Source organism: Anolis carolinensis, unplaced genomic scaffold (genome assembly GCF_035594765.1).
Source record: "Anolis carolinensis isolate JA03-04 unplaced genomic scaffold, rAnoCar3.1.pri scaffold_13, whole genome shotgun sequence".
Taxonomy (NCBI): Eukaryota; Metazoa; Chordata; class Lepidosauria; order Squamata; family Dactyloidae; genus Anolis; species Anolis carolinensis.
In genome coordinates, this window is record NW_026943824.1 from 1021942 (window position 1) to 1045999 (window position 24058).

Here is a 24058-nt window from a genome sequence, read left to right on the forward strand (position 1 = left end):
TCTATCTCAAACATATGCTATATAGGCTGCCCCTGAGTTATAAACCTCTGACTTGCAAATGGCTCCTAGCTAAGAATGAGGCTGGACTAGATGGCCTTTGGGGGTCCCCTCCAAATCTAGGATACTTTATTTATTTGTTTGTTTACAGTACTTATATTCCACCCTTCTTTATCACCCCGAAGGGGACTCAGGGCGGATTACAATGCACATATACATGGCAAAGATTAAATGCTATTATTAGATATACAGACGGACAATAGAGGCGATTTAACATTCACCAGCTTCCTGAGGGTCTGCTCAATTCCGGCCACTGTCCACTTGTGACACCGAGTCCTTGATGGTAGTACTTCCTCATGTTCTTCGCATGCCATCGGCCGTTTTATGGTGTCATAAATTAAGTTAAATTAGCCTCCCTGCATAAAGCGGTACCTAGAATTTTCTACTTAAAGACACAGCTGTTTTCGAGCTGCTTAGGTCGACAGCAAGCTAGGCTATTAATGGCCAGGAGCTTAATCCCGACCCAGGCTTCGAATCAATGACCTCACGCTCAGTGGTGATTTATTGCTGCTGGCTACTAACCTGCTGCGCCACAGCCCGGCCTTGAAAACACCCAGTGGTTATACATCAAACATACTCTGCACTGGCTCCATCATGAATACCATATCGTTTCAGACAATGGATGTATTAAATTATAAATTAAGAACATTAATATATAATTAAATATAAATACATAAATAAATAAATAGTATTTTTGACTCAATGTTACGATGATGTTCCAGAAGAAGAGAAAGTGGCTGTATTTGAATAAATGTAGGTATTTGTAGGTGAATAAAGGAATAAATGCACTAGGTTGTCGCACATGAAAAACTAGACATCCCCCGAAAATAATTAAATAATTTGGACAAAAATTAACGCAAAATCCGGTCTTATTTTCAGGAAAACACGATAGCTTGGAGTCACCTGGAAGCTTTGTCTCCCTCTAGGAACCTGTCAAGCCAGCAATTTCCATGACTATGTTTTGCCCCAAAGCAAAAACAACACCTTGTGCATTGATGCTTCTAGTTTAGGTATTACAAAAATCCACATAACAGTTGGATTCAAGCATCTTCTTGTTGTGTATTTTTTAAAAACACAAACTGAAGCGACCTGGAGATTATTTTCTTATCCACAAATGGATTTTTATAATTCTTTCCCTGAGCATTTAATACATTAAGCCTTCTCTCAAATTAAATCCCCCAAAATAACCCATTCTTAAAATGATTTCATGACATTTGAGAGATAGAATAAATTAGCTGCAACTTGCTCACTACGCTGTTGGGCACTCCGTTCTCCCCACGTATTCCCCCATGCGACCCCAACATAGAAACAACAACAGGATGGAAAACAGGTCCGTCTACACTGGGGCAGTGCGATCTATGAAAACAGTGTTTCAATACTCATTACTCACTTGGGGAGGATGTAGTATGTCAGCTCACACTGCATAAGGAACTGCCGCATCTCCTGGTCGGGTGGGCTTCACGTCATAGCATTTTACAAGCATGCGCAGGAGGCTAATCTAACCATGGAATCTTACTGACTATAATGCAGTCTCCAGCTGTGGAGTCCCCCGTGGCACATTGGGTTCATTGTGCTCACCTGAAGGTTAGGTTGCTGACCTGAAGGTTGCCGGTTCGAATTTGTGAGACGGGGTGAGTTCCCGCCTGTCAGCTGTAGCTTGTGGGGACATGAGAGAAGCCTCCCAGAAACCATTGCAGTTATGCTCTCATATTGCTTTTGACGCAATAAAAAAAAACTTTAGGAAGGGTGGGCACACTGTTTTCAAGTATGATTCCGAAATTATGGACCAAAAACATTTAGTAACCATAACGACGTGACAAATTTTGTGTAACTTTTTCGTTAAGTAATTGAGCAAGCGCTGAAACTTCAGGGCTCGTTATCTCCCTCATTTTTAGAGCCATCGTGATGAAACTTGCTAGAATCGTACCACCCATTTTCCACTGTTAACCAAGCAAGTGTCAGAATGTTTGGGGAGTATTTGAATTTTTTACAAACAATAGTCAAAAACAATAATAATAAAAAATAAAAAATAAAAAAATAAAAAATACAAATAAAAAATATCAAAACCATCTGACTCACCGGTGGTGAACTGGCCTTTGAGTTTCTGGAAGACGGGGTCCTGGGCCGTGGCCTGAGCTCGCCGGGCCAGGGACTCGGAGGCCGCACTGGAGAACATGGTGGAGACGTTGGAGACGTTCTCCAGGCCGACGCCAAAGGTGCTGACCAGCTTCTTGACGAAGTTGAGGGTGTGCGGAGTGATCTTGGCGTCCGAAACGGCGCCGCTCTTCTCGAAGGCCACTGAGTAGCACTTGGCCAGACCCTGCTGCAGCTGCCGAAGGACCTGGTGGCACAGAACTTGTTAATTTTATTTACAGTATTTATATTTATTTACAGTATTTATATTCCACCCTTCTCACCCTGAAGGGGACTCAGGGCGGATTACAATGAACACATATATGGCAAACATTCAATGCCAACAGACAAACAACATACATCAGACAGACTCAGAGGCATGTGGAATTTGTGTATTGATAGTGTTTAAATGCAATTTGTGCCATGCTTGTATTGCAACGGATTGCATCATCCAAAATGTACCATAGTGTGGAAAGAGTTAATTGCCAAGAAGCTATGGTGACCTTGATGTGTGGCTGGAACTAGGGAGTATCCAGACACAAGTGTGTGTGCATAACGATTGCGTCAGTTCAGTTGAGTTCTGTCTGCCTAGAGTTCGAGTCAAGTTCTGTTGGAGAACAGAACAGTCCTGTGTTCGTCTGCAAGTCTGTGTTGATTACTGCTGCATACAGTAAAACTTTGTAAATAGTTTTACCAACGTCTTTGAGTATCTCTTCGTTCTGCGTTCCACTGCTTCCATCCAACTACTGCTGTGCTGCAAATACTCTGACAGAACACACGTGTCATCCAGGTATGAAAACAGACACAATGGTGATGACAACAAAAGCATCAATGACCAATGAAATTACGAAAGCTAGGAGGACAAAAGCAACGATGATCAGACTTGGAGCAGATGACTGAGCACATCAACCCAACTGACTGACATCCAGGGTTCCAGGTGATTTCCCATCTTATAATATTATAATATTACAATAGGAATACTACTATATGTACCTCCTCGTGCCAGTTTTCTCTGAACCAGACCATCTGGTCCACGATGCCCTCGAGCGAGGAGAGGAGCGTGGGGTGCAATTCCCGCTGCATGTGCATGATGCGGCTGCAGCGCCACATGGGTGCGGTGGCGCGGATGGGGCCCGGGTCCGAAGCCGAGTGGGACTGGCTCCCCACAGAACTCGGCTGCTGCTGCCCCGAATCTGTCCCCGAGGGAGAGGAGGATCGAGCGGAACCAGAGGACAAAAAAGAAAAGACATTAGGAGGACATTTGGGAGGGGGTTGGGGGCTCATGGGAACTCTGAAGACTAGAAGAATTAACATAAAAATCCTTAATTATTATCCCCATAATATTTTACCACCGTAATACAATAATCCACAATGCAATTTCATTGTTCGGTATTAAACCAGCGTTAAAAAAATACTAAAGCCACTATGGCTCCACCAACCGAGCGTTCGTTGATCCTATTAACAAATCATTAAAGGGTTTTTTTTATAAAGCCAACTTGAAGGTTTGAGCAAAGAATCTGCCTTCTGTCCAAGATGGTCAACTCTTACGAATGAAGAAGCCAAAGCAACTCAACGCTTCCTGACATGAGAACGAGACGCCAAAACCACGTCGGAACAACGCTCCTCGCTTACCGCTTTTGTAGCGTTCCCGCTGCTCGATCTTCAGCGTCAAGTAAAGGGTTCGGATGGGGAAGTAGACCGCTTGCGGGTAGACACGCCCAACCTGATGCACAAAAAAAAAATGTGTTATTAGAGATCCTGCAATCCAAGCATTCAGACCAAATGACATGTCCCTAAATGGGCTCAGGTTGCCAACCATTTCCCAGGTTTTATTTGGATTGCTGAACCGGTCTGAGGTGCTTTGGGATCTCAATGCACACACGGCTTTTTTAATGCACCGCCCGCACCTCGTAGAACGGGAGGAGATAAGCGCAGCGCAGGCAGGGAGGCAACGAGCGCCTTCCTTTGCTTCCCGGCATCATGGGTCCAGATAAGGGCGCAATCTGATCCGACTCGGGATGACTCCGAAAGGGCTGCGTTAAGGGGAAGCCAACAAGGATCCCTATCGTGTTGCTTTGTAAGTGAGGCATCTGCATAATGAGAGCGCGCGCCGAGAGGCCTCACCGATGCAGATAAAAAGGAGGAAAAAAGGCAACGGAAAAGGCACCGCTTAGTCTTTAAATAAGACCGCAATTCCCAACAAAGATCCGTTCTCATGTGAGCCGGGGCCCATTAGAGAGGAACCCGACCCTGCAAAGATTGCTGCACTCGGGGCGGAAAACAGACGCTTAATGGAAAGGGATCCCGCTCTCAACACGTGGACTGTTTGCGACTCCTCCAGAAACAAAAAATGCTGAACACGCATTCCGGACAAGTCAGGCTTTTGGGGTTTTTTTGGCCTTCAAAGCTAACATTTTCAACACCCACTTAGTGCGAGGAAATAATAATAATAATAATAATAATAATAATAATAATAATAATAATAATAATAATGCCTCAAGTACCACCTCCCTGCAGCAAAGAACTGGTGGGATCACAAACCTGCAAAGGTTGTGGAAAATGAACACGCAAAGATACTGTGGGACTTCCGAATCCACACTGACAAAGTTCTGGAACACAACACACCAGACATCACAGTTGTGGAAAAGAACAAGGTTTGGATCATTGATGTTGCCATCCCAGGTGACAGTAGGATTGACGAAAAACAACAGGAAAAACTCAGCCGCTATCAGGACCTCAAGATTGAACTTCAAAGACTCTGGCAGAAACCAGTACAGGTGGTCCCGGTGGTGATGGGCACATTGGGTGCCGTGCCAAAAGATCTCAGCCGGCATTTGGAAACAATAGACATTAACAAAATCACGATCTGCCAACTGCAAAAGGCCACCCTTCTGGGATCTGCGCGCATCATCTGAAAATACATCACACGTCCTAGACACTTGGGAAGTGTTCGACTTGTGATTTTGTGATATGAAATTCAGCATATCTATCTTGTTTGCTGTGTCATACAATAAAATAATAATAATTATTATTATTATTACTGGGATCTGCTCGCATTATTCGCCGATATATCACACAGTCCTAGACACTTGGGAAGTGTCCGATGTGTGAGCCAATACAACAGTCAGCAGAGTGTCTGCTGTGGACTCATCTTGTTGTGTTTCAAATTTATTATTATTATTATTATTATTATTATTATTATTATTATTATTATTATGAATATACCGCCCTATCTCCCAAAAGGGACTCAGGGCGGTTTACAACAATAATACACAACATACAGTACATAGCGATATAAAAACACATTATTACACAAAATAAAATCAATGATAATCACAACAGCTTCCAATCGGGGGGGAGGGGGGCGAGGATCAATAATCCCATAGATAAATAAATATACTTAGGTATAAATATTCAATAGTATTTCTGTACCCTTGTATTATGAAATAATAAGTTCATGGTGATAAGGTGGCGGGATTGGGGAAAAATACTGATATTTTGATTGTGGAATATCAAGATTGAATGTCTGTGTGTGTGTGTGTGTGTGTGTGTATGTGTATGTATGTATGTATGTGTATGTGTGTGTGTGTGTGTGTGTGTGTGTGTGTGTGTGTATGTATGTATATATATATATATATATATATATATCCCACAATAAAAATTAAAAAAATGTATAAAACAAAGTTCATAACAATATAAAAACACATCATTACACAAAATAATTTTTTAAACTAAAAATGACAATAAATGATAATCACAACAGCTTGCAATCGGGGGGCGAGGATCAATAATCCCATAGATAATTGATAATCGCATAGGGCTGTGGTGCAGGCTGGTTAGCAGCCAGCTGCAACAAATCACTCTGACCAAGAGGTCATGAGTTCGAGGCCAGCCCGTGCCTGCGTTTGTCTCTGTCTCTGTTCTATGTTATGGCATTAAATGTTTGCCTTATATGTGCAATGTTATCCGCCCTGAGTCCCCTTCGGGGTGAGAAGGGCGGAATATAAATACTGTAAATAATAAAATAATAATAATAAATAAATAAATGATAAATAAATAGATAGATAAATGATATCTCTGACTCTAGGAAGCAAGTAGGGTGTCACAAAGCGGCCGTACCTGGCTGATAAGGTTCAAGAGCAGCTTGCCCTCGGACCCAACCAAGCAGGTCAGCAGCTGTGGGATCCAGGCCAGCCACTGGATCGGGGGGACGCCAATGCAGTACTTGTCCACCGCATCCGCCAGCGTGTTCTTGTCGTCGTCGAAGCTGAGCAGCCAAAGGACCTGGAAACAAGCAGAGGGAGCAAGCGTGTGGTCACCGCAGCACCCGCCAATCATGTTTCAAGATTAGATTTGGTTTGGTTATTTGGGGTGCTGATTCAGAACTCTAGAGGAGGTGCTCAGCTGCAGGCCCGGGCTGTGGCGCAGGCTGGTGAGCAGCCAGCTGCAACAAATCACTCTGACCAAGAGTTCATGAGTTCGAGGCCAGCTCAGAGCCTGCGTTTGTCTCTGTCTTTGTTCTATGTTAAGGCATTGAATGTTTGCCTTATATGTGTAATGTGATCCGCCCTGAGTCCCCTTCGGGGTGAGAAAGAAGGGCGGAATATAAATACTATAAATAAATAAATAAATAATAACCATACATAGTAATAATAATAATGTCATTGAGTCTCCTTGTGGAGAGATAAAGTGGGGTATAAATAAACATAACAACACCACATGTCTCTCAGTCTCCTTGTGGAGAGAAAAAGTGGGGTGTAAACAATACTAATAACAACAACAATAATAATAATAATAATAATAATAATAATAATAATTGGTTATAAGGTTTTGAAAATGGAGTTGCGCATTAGATTCAGCAGTGAACAAGACTCGAGTAAATACATTTTTTCTGTCTCCCTTGAACTTTAGTGAACTCTGCCAGGAAGCCAGAGAGCCGTCCACTGTCCGTGCTGCCAAGGATGCGCACTGACTCTCTTTGACAACCTGCCTGGCATTTAATGCTTATGCTTAGCAACATTTGCCGAAGCCTCAAGCTTGTGTTTAAAAATGTATGAAATGCACACTGGATCTGTGTTCTTGTCACAACAGCCCACGCCCAGTGGTGTGATTTGTATGTCAGGCATGAAGGCAGCAGCTTTTGCACATAAAGATATAAATATAGACGCACATGCGCGTGCCCAGACACACATGCATGCCCGTGTTGCCCGTACTCACTTTGGCCAGATACTTCCTGGACTTGCTTTCGTTCTGGTGGCGGCAGGCGTGCAGGTAGCAGGTGATGGCGTAGACGCCGAGGTGCAGCTGTCGCTCCTTGACGAAGATGTTCTCCAGGTAGTCTCCCCACATGGCCCAGGCCTTCACCAGCACGTCGTGCATCTGGACGGCCGCCGAGAAGGCTTTGTTGGCCTCCTCGGACCTGGAGGGCGGCACAAAGGCGGCGCATCCCGTCACAACCCAGGCGACAGTCTGTTGCTGACCTGAGTATAAAACCAGCTTAAGGACCCGGAAAATTGAGTCCAGGTTCGCCGGCCTGTACGTACTTGTTGATCTGAGCCAAGAACATCCCCTTCAATGCGTAGAACTCGGCCGTCATCTCCTTAGTGAAATACTTCAGGTTCGTTGACTCAATGACCTCCAGGCCCTGTTGAACACATTATAGCAAGGCAGGTTAAATATTCATCACACTCAGGTTGAAAAGTTACCAAATGATAATACAGAAGCATACAAGATCCTGCAAGTGCTACAAGACTAGGCATGGGCCAACTTGGCCCTCCCACTGGGTGTTTTGGACTCCAACTCCCATCATTCCTAACAGCCTCAGGCCCCTTCTTTTTCCCCCTCAGCTGCTTAAGTGATCAGATACATGAGGAGGATGAAAGAATCCATCTTCCTCTCTCCTGTGTGACTCAGTGTGAGTATCCACCTGCATTGTATGTAATTGTCTGATCACACTTATTCTCAGCTAACTGAATCAGTGTATTGTTGAAGGCTTTCATGGTCAGGATCACAGGGTTGTTGTATGTTTTCCGGGCTGTATGGCCATGTATTCAGGAAATTATTAAAATTAGAAAAAATTATTGAAATTATTCCAAGTATTCAGGAAAGAATACTTCTAGAACATGGCCATGCAGCCCGGAAAACATACAATAACTGAATCAGTGCTAAGGAATTCTGGGAGCAGACATTTCTGAAGAGCCACAGACTTCCCATTCCTGATTTAGCCAGGCGAATCATTCTGAAGAATTCTAAGACGCACACATTTTTACTGGAACAAATATAAAGTGTGCACATATATACACGAAGGAACCCCCCCTGGTGCAGCAAATTAAACTGCTGAGCTGAACTTGCTGACCAAAAAGCTGGCGATTCGAATCCAGGGTGCGAAGTGAGCTCCCGCCGTTAGCGCCAGCTTCTGCCAACCTGGCAGTTTGAAAACATGCAAATGTCCAAATCCAAATTTATTTAATGCTTAGACCATAGGTCTTTCGCATGCAAGACAAACAAACAAATACACAAAATCCAGACCATCAAATACAATATAAAACATGCCATTAAAAAACATGCAAATGTGAGTAGATCAATAGGTACTGCTCTGGCAGGAAGGTGCCGGTGCTTCATAGTCATGCCCATGGCCACATGACCTTGGAAGTGTCTACGGACATGCAAATGTGAGTAGATCAATAGGTACTGCTCTGACAGGAAGGTAATGGTGCTACATGACCTTGGAGGTGTCTACGGACAACACCGGCTCTTCAGCTTAGAAATGGAGTCGGACACAACTAGACTCAACGTCAGGGGAAAACCTTTCCTTTACCTATACGTATATAGGGAGCACACAAGCCCCCTATTGAGACAGATCCACTGGCGGCCAGTCTGCTACCTACCGAGCACAATTCAAAGTGGTGGCTTTGGCCTGAAAATCCCAGGTAAGCTGGTTCCGCTCCAGCTTACCTGTACAAAGCAACACCTTTTATGAGCCAGTTAGAGCATTAGGATCAGCCGTGGAGGTCCTGCTCTCAGTCCCACCACCATCGCAAGCCAATTGGTGGGACCGAGAGCAGGGCCTCCCCGGCAGATCTTAAAGCTCTAGTACAAGAAAAGGCAATGAAACCTGTAAGCAACAAAGAAGCCTCACCTGCATGCATTCGTTTTTGCCCAGGACTCCGGCCAGCTGCAGGTAGCACTTGACTTGCTGCCGGATCTTCTGGAAGCAATCCACGATCGGGACCGTTGGGATGGTGTGGATGCGAGTCAGGATGTCGAGGGCCACGTTGACCAGGCCTTGCTTCCGGGCGATCTTCCCGTACTGGATGATGGCCGAGGCCGAAGCATGGACCCCCAGCATGGCGTTGTTGGAACTGGGATCGTGCTGAGAGCTGTTGTGGTACGCACCCACGATGGCTGGGAAGACAGACAGACAGACAGACAGGAAGGAAGGAAGGGGAGTAAAGGTTTTACTCACCGGAGGGAGAGATGATGTCTTCACATGTCCTTGTCCTTTGGCCATTCTCGCTCTCACCCTGGTAGTGATGCTGCCGCCACATGAAAATGCTGCTCCAGTGGGACAGGTCGTCCGAGACGATGGGCAGCCGGTTCCGCCAGGTCTTCACCACCGTCTTCATGTCGTGCAGGCTGTTGTTGCGGCCCAGGTTGGCCGGCTGCAGCCCCGCGTTGATCTGGGCGGCTTCTTGGAGTTCAATGATCTGTTGTGCTGCCTGAGAGGAGGGAGGTTAGAAATAAAATATTTATTTATTTCGTGTCAAAGCATTGCATAACAAACACATTTTAAAAATGATGAAAAAAATAGAGGAAATCACAAAACAACTAAATAGTTTTAGACCAAAAGCGGGCAACAGCAACTGCATTGTCCATAGCTTTAAGCAACTCCTCCTCTGTACATGAGGTAAGAAATAAAATAGTCAGACTGTGTTGGAAACGGCAACCTTCTTCAAGCTTTCTATGCTAGTTATCCATTATGTATATACCGTATAAGCCGACCTGAATATAAGCCGAGGCACCTAATTTTACCACAAAAAAACTGGGAAAACATTGACTCCAGTATAAGCCGAGGGTGGGAAATATCAGAAATAAAAATAGATACCAATAAAATTACATTAATTGAGGCATCAGTAGGTTAAATGTTTTTGAATATTTACATAAAGCTCAAATTTAAGATAAGACTGTCCAACTCTGATCAAATCGTTATTCTCATCTTCTTCAGAGTAAATGTGCTCATGTATCCTTTTAATAATAATCGAGTAAAATAATACATGTAATAATAATAAATACAGGAAAATAGTACAAGTAATAATAAATAGAGTAAAATAATAAATGCAATATAATAATAATAAGATCAGAGTGAAATAATAAATGTATTAATAATAATAATAAAAATAGAGTAAAATAAATGTACAGTAGAGTCTCGCTTATCCAACGTTCTGGATTATCCAACGCATTTTTGTAGTCAATATTTCCAATACATCGTGATATTTTGGTGCTAAATTCGTAAATACAGTAATTACTACATAGCATTACTGCGTATTGAACTACTTTTTCTGTCAAATTTGTTGTATAACATGATGTTTTGGTGCTTAATTTTTAAAATCATAACCTAATTTGATGTTTAATAGGCTTTTACTTAATCCCTTATTATCTAACATATTCGCTTATCCAACATTCTGCCAGCCTGTTTATGTTGGATAAGTGAGACTCTACTGTAATAGTAAGTGTCCAACTCTGATCAAATCATTATTCTCATCTTCTTCAAAGTAAATGTACTTATGTATCCTTTTAATAATAATAGATTAAAATATTACATGAAATAATAATAATAATAAATACAGGAAAATAATACAAGTAATAATAAATACAGGAAAATAATAAGTGCAATAATAATAATAAGATCATAGTGAAATAATAAATGTATTAATAATAATAATAAAAATAGAGTAAAATAAATGTAATAGTAGCAACAATAATAGAGAAAAATAATAAATGTACTAATGCCCATAATAATAGAGAAAAATAATAAATGTACCATATATTCTCAAGTATAAGCTGACCCAAATATAAGCCAACTAGGACCCTCACCCAAGTATAAGCCAAGGGGGGCTTTTTCAGTCTTAAAAAAAGGGCTGAAAAACTAGGCTTATACTCGAGTATATACAGTAATTCAGACTGCATACTGTATTGTGTATGTGTGTATTGGTTTGCACTTTTCCTTAACTCTATGTTGTGGGAGGGGATGTGGACCATGTGATCAGATCTGGGCTTGTTTAGGACTCAGACTCCATTTTAGAGACAGTATGCTTAGAGACTTCAATAGAAACCGAGGTATGCTTTCAGACGCCAGCAGAAACAGCGTCCACACCTTTGCTTCCATGCAAATCCCTGGAAAGCGAGTCAGGCAAAGCAATGTCCTTTCTTCCCGGCCCACAGTAATCACCACAGTATCAGCTTTCACCACAGCTTCACCTTCATCCGACTCCCCATTCATCATGTAAATTTAATTTCCTAGCAGGTATTTAATCACTCACTATCTGATATGGGGTGGGAGGGAAGTAATTACTGCCGAGGAGCTCCATTGCTGCGTTGGTAACTTTCGTCATTCACTGCCTGTTTCAGCAATTTGATAATAAGGATGTGCAGGAAAGTTTCCGACATGAAGGCGTGAACGAAAGAACACACACCAAAGCAGAGCAAGAAGTATTACGTTTCTTACCTAGTTTCTCTCTCTCCAATCCACTCTGGGAAGGACTGGGAGGAAAACAACCGAAAAATTGGGAGAAAAAAAGGCTTTGTTTCCGAAGCGTGGTTTTTTTCACTCCTTTCCTTCTCGGACCTAATCTAGTTTCCCGAGAAAACTCCCCATTGGCCCAAGGCTGTTGCAACGAGAATTAACATGAAGACCAAAATTTCACAATACAGAGAAGGGATTCCCCGAAATGCAAAGGCAAGAGGCCACTATAACCAGAAATGTAATCTAATAATATAAACTATAAGACAGTATTTCCTATATATGCTATAGAACATTCAATGTACAAACAAGGATGATAGAGATTCAAAATATATTAAATGCTTCAAAAAAGTCTCTAAACCAAAATACAATCACAACATTATAAAGCAGAAAGTCCATACTATGGAGTCGAGGTGGAATTGTTTGGGTCTTTTTCTATTTTGTTGTTGAATACAAAGGACTATAAAGAAGACGGCAGGAAGGGTCTGGGCCCCACTCACCTGTAGGAGGGGCGTGTGGACGTGGGAGACCACCTGGGGGAGCCTCCGCCATTCGCGGATGGCCAACCCGCTGGCCATCTCCACCAGGCGCTCAATGAAGTTCAGCTGCTGCTCTTCTGGGTGGCAGATGGCCAAGAAGCCCCGGTACATGTTCACCTTCCAGGCCATCTCCTTGGGGCAGCTCAGCTCCACCTCGAGAAGCAAAACAGAAACAGGAATGAGTCCCGGTCACGCTTTGCTTTTGTTGCACTCTAGCACTGAAACGCCTTTTCACCCAGCACCACACCAGGGTCCAGTAGTACTAGCTAAGAACCAAAATCCACAGCAGTCCTTCAAACACAAATCCATAAACAAGGAAACAGGAGCTTTTTTCAAGGCAAACCCTCCAAGGAACAAAGGCATGAACCAGAACAGGAAAGTTGAATCATAAGCTTTGAGAGCAGATATAGGATAGCCCTCCTTATAACAACATTCTCTCCTCTTGAGAGCTTGAAGCCCAAAGCACTTTTTTATTTATTTATTTATTTATTTACATCACTTTTACCCCGCCTTTCTCTCCGAGGAGACTCAAAGCGGCTCACAGTAAATAGGCAAAAATTCAATGCCTAAAAATAATGTAAAAACAAAAATTCATATAAAACAATCTACAAAAGTTCATATAAAACAGGTACCATTACAAAATAAAATCACATTATATAAAATTTTAAGAATTTTAAGAATTCTTTTTACCTTTGTGAACTTGATATGGGACAGCAGGGTCTACTCCCATCCCAATTTGCACTTGCAAGAATTTGCAGCACTTTTATCAGTCACCTCGTGTTTACAATATTTATATGGTGCACTTCACCCAGTCTACTTTTACAACCTCTCTGTTTTAATCCATGTTTTTATTAGTTCTTGTCATTTGTTTTTATTGGCTAATGTTTAAATTTTTATAATTGTGCATGTCTTTTGTCTATTGTTGTGTTTTATATTGCTATTGTTTTTATTCAGGCTTGGCCCCATGTAAGCCGCCCTGAGTCCCCTTTGGGGAGATAGAGGCGGGGTATAAAAATAAAGTTGTTGTTGTTGTTGTTGTTGTTATTATTATTATTATTATTATTATTATCCACCTAATTTAAGCCCGTCCAGGTGCCCATGAGATCATTCTGAACACCCCTGGCCTTCAAGGTCTTATCTTGGATTCTCTGAGAATGTCTATGTTTCACTCCTTCCCTTCTCAGACCTAATCTAGTTTCCCAAGAAAACTCCCCATCGGCTCAAAGCCGTTTCCAAATTATAGTCTGCCTCTGCAACCGTCTGAGTGACCGTGAACAGGCCCTGGGCTTAAAAAGCTTGAGGATCCCTGCACTAAAATATGCAGAATGGACCTAAGTTGAACATGATTGGGCCAAATGGAAAATGCGATTTCTTTTTGGCCTTCACCGAATCCCCGCAAAACGAAGGCTCTAAATCTCTTCCTATTGTTCAATTGCCTGGCTGTGTTTTCAAGTGCCTGGGGGACTGTGGCGTCTTTCTCTATCCTTCGTTGCCTTCCCTTTTCGTCTCCTCAGCTGGAAAAGTTCCCCAGACAAAAAGGCAGGAGTGATTAGTCGTTTGTCCGTGTTAGGCGTGCAGATGCTCCATCAGCATTTCTTCCTCTCGAAGAAATTGCTGTGACGAAGCCTAAGAATCCCACACGGAGAGAGCAACGCCTCGGTGGCCCGAGAAGCCAGATGCTCGCTCCGTCACAAGGAAGTCGAGGCGAGCGGCAGGGCTTTGAACGGCTGGATCCTGAACAACCGCGAGTGGAATGTGGACTGGCCTCCAGAGCGAGAAGGAGGCGCGCTCACCTGCACCAAGGCCTCCTTCACGGCCGTCCAGTTGGAGACGCGCCAGGCACACTCCAGGACCAGGTAGGGGTTGATGTGGCCCTTCGACTGCCCGTACTCGGTCAGCGCTTCCCACTGGTTCAACTCTTTGGAGCACCTTGGAAACAAAAATAGTCAATGAAGAGCTATTTTCAAGTAAAGGGATGCAGTCCGCACAATGCAAGAGACCCATGGGACCCCTTCTCCTCCAATCCTTCTCCTCCAATCTATCTATCTAATAATCGCTGTCCATCATTCAGCAGCGCATCAGACTAATCAACGTACCGAATCCAGTGGTCCTCCCAAAGTTGATACTCAGGGAAAATAGCAGGGGAAGCATTGTTTCTGTCGTGCTCCTTCTTGGCTTTCTCCATGGCTTTTTCGTAAGTCTCCTGAGCCTGGAGGAAATGGAAGAAAGGTCATTTTTCCAGTAGCCAAAGGACACTCTATCATTACTTTGCCAGCTGAAAGGCTAAGGCCTGAGCAGACACAAGACTCCCATTGATAGAAGCCATCATCTGTTCCAAGGGGAGAAAACCAAGGATGGCTTTTACTCTCATGCAAACACAGCCTCACACTCCGTTCTTCAGCACAAATGTGGGTGAGGCTGAGAATGTGGAGCCCTCAATCACTGATATGGCTTCCAAGATGAAGGAGAGAAACACAAGCAGCATCTGCTATCCTATGATGATGGCAGCTGGAGTTGAACCTTGGATATTATCCTACGAAGACGATAGCAGAACTCTATCCACATGGGCCGTCGGTGCCTTGGAAGTCCTACATACTACTTTCACCTGGTTTGGTCACGTTTTTGGACCTTTTTTCCAAAAACACCAAAGCAATCTGGGTGGACTCTACTAAGCACCTAAGCTATTGGGGGAGGGGGGGGGAGAGCCTTGAATTAAATTGGCTGCACTTTTCCTGCATGGAAGAAAGAAGGGTTTTGGACTAGATGGCCTTTAGAGGTCCCTTCCAACTCTAGATGCCACGATTCTCTATAATAATAATAATAATAATAATAATAATAATAATAATAATAATAATAATAATAATAATAAAACTTTATTTATACCCCGCCACCATCTCCCCGGCGGGGACTCGGGGCAGCTTACATGGGGCCATGCCCAGAGCAAGACAATATAACAAGTATAAATACAACATAATATAGAGTAGGGGTCCTCAAACTTTTAAAGCAGAGGGCCGGTCCACCATCCTTCAGACTGTTGAGGGGCCAAATTATCATTTAAAAAAAAATCCTATGCACACTGCACATATCTTATTTATAGTGCAAAACAACAGCAATAACAATGAAAAACCAATACAATATTTAAAAATAAAAATAATTTTAACCAACATAAACCTATCAGGATTTGAATAGGAAGTGTGGGTCTGCTTCTGGCCAATGAGATAGTCAGGTTAATTAGGATTGTTGTTGTTGTTGTGTGTCTTCAAGTCATTTCAGACTTTGGGCAAGCCTAAGTCCAAAATTATTTATTTATTCATTTACTACATTTATTTACTACATTTATATCCCACCGTTCTCACTCTGAAGTGAACTCAGAGCAGCTGTATGTACATACAATATATTATTAGCATAGCACAATATCAGAATTATACATTACTATATTGAATTATACCACTATACTGTAATATTATATGTAATATATAACATATAATTAATATTATTATATGGTATTATTATTAATATTATATTGTATAAAATGATTATATTATTATCAATATCATATGTATATACAATATATTATATTATTAAAACTGATATAAAGTATTATATTATAAATGAGGGCGGGGGCCAGGTAAATAACCTTGGAGGGCCGCATCCGGCCCCCGGGCCTTAGTTTGGGGACCCCTGATATAGAGCAATAAACGATACAGTAAATAATAATATACAATATACACTACAACGCAAATCACAAAACAGTAAAAACAGGGCCGGCCGCATGAATACAAAAATTAAAACTCGGGTGAGAAAGATAAAGGGAATGGAGACCACGGGGAGCAGGGATATACGAAAGTGGAACCAACTAGAGGAAGGATGTTGGAGAGGCGCAAAAGAAGAATAAAAACAGTTACTCTCCAAAAGCACAGCGGAAGAGCCATGTTTTTAAATCTTTTTTAAAAGCTAACAGAGTGGGAGCTTGCCTAATCTCAATGGGCAGTGAGTTCCATATCTGAAGTTCCATATCTATCTGAAGGGCTACCTGTTCAAAGAAGCCATGCTGTTCGTAAGCAATGGCAGTCGCCGTCTCTGGGAACTTGCAGCGCTTCTGCCAGAGGCCGGCCCACATGTCCTCCTCCTGCAGCAAGGAGTACAGCTCCGCCAGGGAGTCGAGGATCTCCTGGGAGAGAGAAAAGGGAAATACTAAGGGGAGGAGGAAGACAGGCAGGATCGGAGTTGGAAAGGAGGCTTGGAAAGTGGAAGGGAAGGCCCGCGCACGGGCTGGGCGTTTCGGAAGGCGCACCTGCTGGGGCGGGGTGATGCTCTCCTGCTCGTAGAACTCGGCGGCGCTCTGCTTGGGCTTGATCTGGAGGCTGAGGCCCTTCTCGAAGGCCTGGTGCTCCAGCATGAGCGTGGAGCGGAACCAGAGGTTGTGGGTCTTGCCCAGGTACTTGAGCACGCAGGGCCGGATGGGGATGGGCGGCACGCACTGCGACAGGCCCTCCACAAAGCAGTTCAGCGCGCTCGGCTGGCAGTCGCGCTGCGCCTGGTGGCTCCCGCTGCACAGGAACGGGCTGATCTCCCCCGCCAGCGCCTGCCGGAAGGACGGGGACATTGCCATCACCTCCAAGGCACAGCCACAAACATCATGCTCGGCGTATTATTACCGTATATACTCGAGTATAAGCCGACCCGAATATAAGCCGAGGCACCTAATTTTACCACAAAAAAAAACTGGGAAAACATTGACTCCAGTATAAGCCGAGGATGGTAAATTTCAGAAATAAAAACAGATACCAATAAAATTACATTAATTGAGGCATCAGTAGGTTCAATGTTTTTGAATGTTTACATCAAGCTCAAATTTAAGATAAGATTGTCCAACTCTGATCAAATCATTATTCTCATCTTCTTCAATGTAAATGTGCTTATGTATCCTTTTAATAATAATAAGAGTAAAATAATACATGTAATAATAATAATAATAATAATAATAATAATACAGGAAAATAATACATGTAATAAATAGATTAAAATAATACATGTAATAATAATAATAATAATAATAGAGTAAAATAAATGTAATACAGTAGAGTCTCACTTATCCAACATAAACGGGCCGGCAGAAGCTTGGATAAGCGAATATCTTGGATAATAAGGAGGGATTAAGGAAAAGCCTATTAAACATCAAATTAGGTTATTATTTTACAAATTAAGCACCAAAACATCATGTTTAACAACAAATTGGACAGAAAAAGTAGTTCAATACGCAGTAATGTTATGTAGTAATTACTGTATTTACGAATTCAGCACCAAAATATCACAATATATTGAAAACATTGACTACAAAAATGGCTTGGATTATCCAGAGGCTTGGATAAGCGAGGCTTGGATAAGTGAGACTCTACTGTACCAATAAAATTACACTAATTGAGGCATCAGTAGGTTAAATGTTTTTGAATATTTACATCAAGCTCAAATTTAAGATAAGATTGTCCAACTCTGATCAAATCATTATTCTCATCTTCTTCAATGTAAATGTACTTATGTATCCTTTTAATAATAATAAGAGTAAAATAATACATGTAATAATAATAATAATAATACAGGAAAATAATACATGTAATAAATAGATTAAAATAATAAATGTAATAATAATAATAAGATCAGAGTGAAATAATAATTGTAGTAATAATAATAATAAAAATAGAGTAAAATAAATGTAATAGTAGCAACAATAATAAAAATAATAAATGGACCATATATTCTCGAGTATAAGCTGACCCAAATATAAGCCAATCAGGACCCTCACCCGAGTATAAGCCGAGGGGGGCTTTTTCAGTCTTTAAAAAAGGCTGAAAAACTAGGCTTATACTTGAGTATATAGAGTATTATTGTTGTTGTTATTACAACAGTGTAGGAGCACCGCTGGAAAAGCATAAAGGACTACAAAGATCTGCATCTAAATATTGTGACGTCACTGCTCATGGAGTTCCTTTGGAGTTGTTTTGATGTTGTCTAAAAAGGTCACACACTTACATGCTGCTGCCTATCGGACAAGATCTTCCACAACCTGGAGAACAGCTGGATCCAGGTCTTCTCGGCCAACGGGGTGGAGATGTGGCAGAGCTGCACAAAGGCACTCAGCAGCGCACCCGTCTGGCAAGGAAGGAAGGAAGAAAGCCAGCAACCCCGTTAGGCACCTGAAATGTCAATCCCATTCACTGACATCTAGCACTCACCTTCTTTCCAAATCGCAACCTCACTAAGCCGCTGAGTTCTGGATAGCTAGCATCCCAGAAGCAAGCAAAATACAACAAAGTCCTTTCGCAGAAAAATATGCTTCTGCCTGTCTATCAGCAGAGTCCAACTGCCAGCACCTGACCTTATAATAATAATAATAATAATAAAACTTTATTTATACCCCGCCACCATCTCCCCAACGGGGACTCGGGGCGGCTTACATGGGGCCACGCCCAAAACAATACAATGTAAACAGCATTATCCACACAGTTTAGTAAACTCATGGATTCAGGTTTTCATCCAAAATATGCAGAAGCTTTCATCTTCGTCGATGCAATATATACAAATTCATAATTAGGATACACAGACCCACTTTCTTTGTACTTGCAAACTATCAAGAGTCATCAGATAGTCACAAGCAACAACGCAGATACTCGGACTGAGTCACACAGGAGAGAGAAAGATGGATCCGTTCATCTTTCTTATATAGCCACCTAGGTCATCAGTAAGGGACACTGGCTGATGCAAACCCTTTGCAATGTCACACTCTCTCAGACTCAAGGAAAAACTATCTACGAATCTCCTCTGAATAAGTGTTGCCGAGAAAACACAAGAAGCCAAAACTCACCTTCACTTCTCGCAGGGAGTCCAGGAATTTGTCGTGCCGGTTGGTCAGCATGTGCAGCTGGTTGCCGATGTCCTTCTCGGAAAGCTCCTTGGTCTTGGGGGTGCTCGCCTGGTCCCCCGGAGCCAGCTCGATGTCGATCTCCACGTCCTTCGGAGGAGAGAAGCGACAAAAGGGTTTACAAAATACCCAAAAGGGATAGTACCTCAAGTACCTAAAATATGGAGCATTATCTGCTTGGCAAGTGGACCTTCTGGTCTGCTATCCCAAGAGAGAATCCAGCTTGTTAATTTGCAGATATTTTTATGTACATACGAATATATTTTTAATGCACATTTATGTGACTATTGATACAAATTTTATAGTAATATTATCCTCATTTTTTAATTTTACTTCCTTCAGTATATCTTGATATTATACAGGATTGAATTTCTTTTCCCATCCGTATATCTGTATATTTTAAATTATATGCTAATGCTTTTATATTAAGCTGCTCTGAGTCTACTTCGGGGTATCAATAAATATAATAAACAAATATAAACTATTTATTTATTTATTTATTTACAACATTTATACCCCGCCCTTCTCACCCGAGGGGACTCAGGGCGGCTTACAACAACTGGCAAAATTTAATGCCCAAACTGCAATCATAAAAACAAAACAATATAAACAGATCCATTAATAACATTGTTAAAACACATTATAAAAACCTTAAAAACATATATATAATTAATTCCATTCATCCGAGATCCTCATGCTTCATTCTTAAATCAGGCCATGTCAACTTTGTCATTTACTCATCAAAAGCTTGGGCACATAACCATGTATCAAATCAAATCCGCAAGCATTAACCCTGCCAATCTGGAGGACCAACGATCATAGGATGCAATACTAGTCTCAGAAATTGTTACCTCTTCCTTGGACTCGCTGTTTTCTCTTTCGCGGGGCTCTTGCTTGACGTGGGTCACCATTGCAAACGCGGCCCGGTCGTGACTATCCGCAAGGTTGATCACGTTCGTGATGGACGGCAGCATGGCGCCTTGGCAACTGGTCCCGATGGTTGTGTTTCGTTCACACACAGCCAACAGAAGCTATTTATTTTCAGACAAAATAAAAAAAACCTTGTTAGACCTATTCGTTTTCAAGATGAACATCATGAGCGCTTTCTACTTTCTTCCATTTTCATTGGAAAGACACGTCCTCCCCAAAACAAAATCCCATGGAGACGAAGAATAATAGAGTCGAATGGGCTCACAAAAGCCATCTTACATTGCATGTCGCCCTGAGTTTAATTAGTAGTAGGATCTGGATCTGGGTGCCCAACGTAATTCGGATATCAAAAACAAATGGCCCTCCAGCTGAATTGCACAAACCCATTTATTAGCTCAATCCGTTTATTAATTATTATTATTATTATTAATTTGTTTATTTCTATCCCGCTTTTCTCCCGTGGGTGGGATTCAAAGCGGTGTACAACATACAAAATTCATACTAATTACATCCGGCCACAATACGTAATAAGTTAAAACATCATAGCCCGATATAAAAAAGCCCAATTAACATATCAAATAAAACTATTTAATCTGTTTGCAGTTGTGAACCTTTGACCCCTGAGCCCATTGGGTCGCTGGACTGTAATATCCAAGTTTTGAGTGCTCGGCTGTAACTATATTTCGATTGCATGGAATTAGGGGTTTCCAAAAGCGGAAGGCTTTCCAAACGCCTCCCCCGGGATTATTCACGCTGCTTCTTCGGAGAGGACGGGGGTAGCCGGGCTGCTGCATAAAAGTAATTGCTTCCCATTTGGCTCCTTGTTTAGTGCTTAAGGAACTGTTCGGTATTCACGCAGCAAGCGAGCGCTCTGGGTTATGTATTGCCTGCGTGTTATTTTATCTTCAATCAGGAAGCGCTTTGTATTCCTGTAAGCCTTAACCTTCCGCCTTATTAACTTGATTTATCCTTCATCGTTCGACACAGATGCCTCTGCTACAGTGAATATATATATATATATATATATATATATATATATATATATATATAGGCGGAGGTTGTCAACGAAGACGAGACAAACAAGGAAATCTGGCATGCACTGAGATGTCGCAAAAGCGCACACGTTGCTTCTGAAAATGTTGTGTGTCTCCCAACCAAATATCATGGATTGCTGCAAATCTCAAGACTGCGGATCCTATCAGTCAATGTCAAATCACCATTCGACTCTCGAAGGAGTAACAGTGCTGAGTAACCAGGAAGCAAAACACAGGCATAAATCCATAAACAGGAACATAGGAACTATGAGGGTTATCCCCAAAGTAGGTTACGTTTTGGAATTAAAAATGAACAAAGTATAGGAGAAAACATTTACCATATGCAGTTGAAAGCCAGACCCAAATACCTCTTCTCAACATAGTCACCATTCAAATCTAGGCACTCATCATAGCAATGAATGAGCTTGGCAACTCCTTCCCCACAAAACTCTGCCACTTGCGTCCTCAACCAGCCGGTCTCCCCTTCCCGCAGCTGCGCAGCATCGCCAAAACACTGTGTTGCCAGCCACGCTCCCATTGTTGGAAACAAGTGGTTGAGGAAGCAAGAGGCAGAGTTTTGTGGGGAAGGAGTTGCCAAGCTCATTCATCGCTATGATAAGTGCCTAGATTTGAATGGCGACTATGTTGAGAAGTGGTATTTGAGTGTGGCTTTCAACTGCATATGAGAAATGTTTTCTCCTATACTTTGTTCATTTTTAATTCCAAAATGTAACCTACTTTGTGGATAGCCCTCGTACTTCCAAAACATAAATCCATGGACATGAGCACAAGACCTTCCCAATGATTTTAGACATAGACTTAATGTGATACAAGAACAAGACCCAAGTTTTACACAGTAACACAGCAGCGTTGCCTGCTCTAACCCTTTCAGTAAACAACACTGTAATTTAAGGTCCACAGGCCATGAAGTCATGCTTTTGACATCTGCCCTGTTTCAAGGATGTCTAAGTCTCTGAGACCTCCACAATCTGACTCCTTCCTCCCGCAGACTGAGTCTCACACTCCTACTGATTTCAAGTGACTTCCCAGGGAAAAGATCTTTCCCTTCCAGTTCCTTATCTTCCGTTGCCAAGGAACGACCAGGGGAAAGATCTTCCTTTCTGGTCAGAAAGAAACAGCCTTCACCTCTGAGGATGCCTGCCATAGATGTGGGCGAAACGTCAGGAGAGAATACTTCTAGAACATGGCCATACAGCCTGGAAAACACACAACAACCCAGCCTTCTCTGTATTGCTCTGCGGTTTACTCTGTCTCATTGTGAGTGAAATAAAAGAACCTTTTTAGTGCTTAAAGGTATTGATGGCAGCCCTACCTCGATGCACTGCTTGATCCAAAAATGGTTTCCCATTGCCTCCCAGTTCTGGGAGCAGGTGATGTAAAGCAGGCGCTCGTAGACGCGGCGCTTCATGGAATTGTCGAAAACCTCGAAGAATTTGGCTCTGATGAGAGGCTGAGCACACCGAAGCCCCGACAGGAAGGCCGGCTCCAGCTTCGCCGTCAGCTCGCTCCCGGAAAGGCTTTCATCCCTACAAAGGAAGAAACACATTGACCTGAAATGATAGTTCAGAGAATGTAGAGAAGGCTTTTGAAAACGACGACTGGGAAACAACTGGATGCAAGGCATAGGAGGAGGTCGGGGGGAAAAAGAAGTATTGATAAGGTGACAGGCTTCAAGGTTACATCACCGAAAGGAGAAATAAATACATGAATAATATAATCATGATAATTTAATTTGTATGTCAATGCTTTTATGTTAAGCTACTTTGAGTCTCCTTTGGGAGAGACCAAGTGGGGTATAAATAATAACACAGTAGAGTCTCACTTATCCAAGCTAAACGGGCCGGCAGAAGCTTGGATAAGCGAATATCTTGGATAATAAGGAGGGATTAAGGAAAAGCCTATTAAACATCAAATTAGGTTATGATTTTACAAATTAAACACCAAATCATCATGTTATACAACAAATTTGACAGAAAAAGTAGTTCACTACGCAGTAATGTTATGTTGTAATTACTGGATTTCTAATTTAGCACCAAAATATCACGATATATTGAAAACATTGACTACAAAAATGCATTGGATAATCCAGAACCTTGGATAATTATAATATATTGTATATACATGTAATATTAATAATATTATGATGTAATACAATGTAATAATAATTATAATTCACTATTATAATTGTATATTTATATTACATGCAATATTACTAATAATATTGCAATATAGTCATATAATATAATATTTTGTATGTATATATACTTGTAAACCGCCCTGAGTCCCCTTCGGGGTGAGAAGGGCGGGATATAAATGTTGCTAATAAATAATAATAAATAATAATAAGCGAGTCTTGGATAAGTGAGACTCTACTGTAATAATAATAATAATAATAAGTTTACTGTGTCATACTGTCTTTGTGCCAATAATAATAATAATAATAATAATAATAATAATAATAATAATAATAATAAGTTTACTGTGTCATACTCTTCTCTTTGTGCCAATAATAATAATAATAATAATAATAATAATAATAAGTTTACTGTGTCATACTCTTCTCTTTGTGCCAATAATAATAATAATAATAATAATAATAATAATAATAAGTTTACTGTGTCATACTCTTGTCTTTGTGCCAATAATAATAATAATAATAAGTTTACTGTGTCATACTCTGTCTTTG

General features: G+C 41.7%; 1 protein-coding gene across 1 annotated transcript in view; it reads right to left on the bottom strand.

Moving 5' to 3' along the window:
- Nucleotides 1–24058, bottom strand: part of trrap (transformation/transcription domain associated protein) — a 74601-nt gene that overhangs the window by 6964 nt on the left and 43579 nt on the right. Inside the window, 17 exon segments of the mRNA XM_062964168.1 lie at nt 2137–2398; nt 3184–3383; nt 3823–3913; nt 6310–6474; nt 7408–7609; nt 7734–7834; nt 9329–9594; nt 9713–9908; nt 12430–12621; nt 14262–14397; nt 14565–14677; nt 16502–16639; nt 16763–17053; nt 18499–18618; nt 19331–19477; nt 20239–20418; nt 22685–22898. Coding sequence (XP_062820238.1) covers nt 2137–2398; nt 3184–3383; nt 3823–3913; nt 6310–6474; nt 7408–7609; nt 7734–7834; nt 9329–9594; nt 9713–9908; nt 12430–12621; nt 14262–14397; nt 14565–14677; nt 16502–16639; nt 16763–17053; nt 18499–18618; nt 19331–19477; nt 20239–20418; nt 22685–22898 — 3014 coding nt within the window.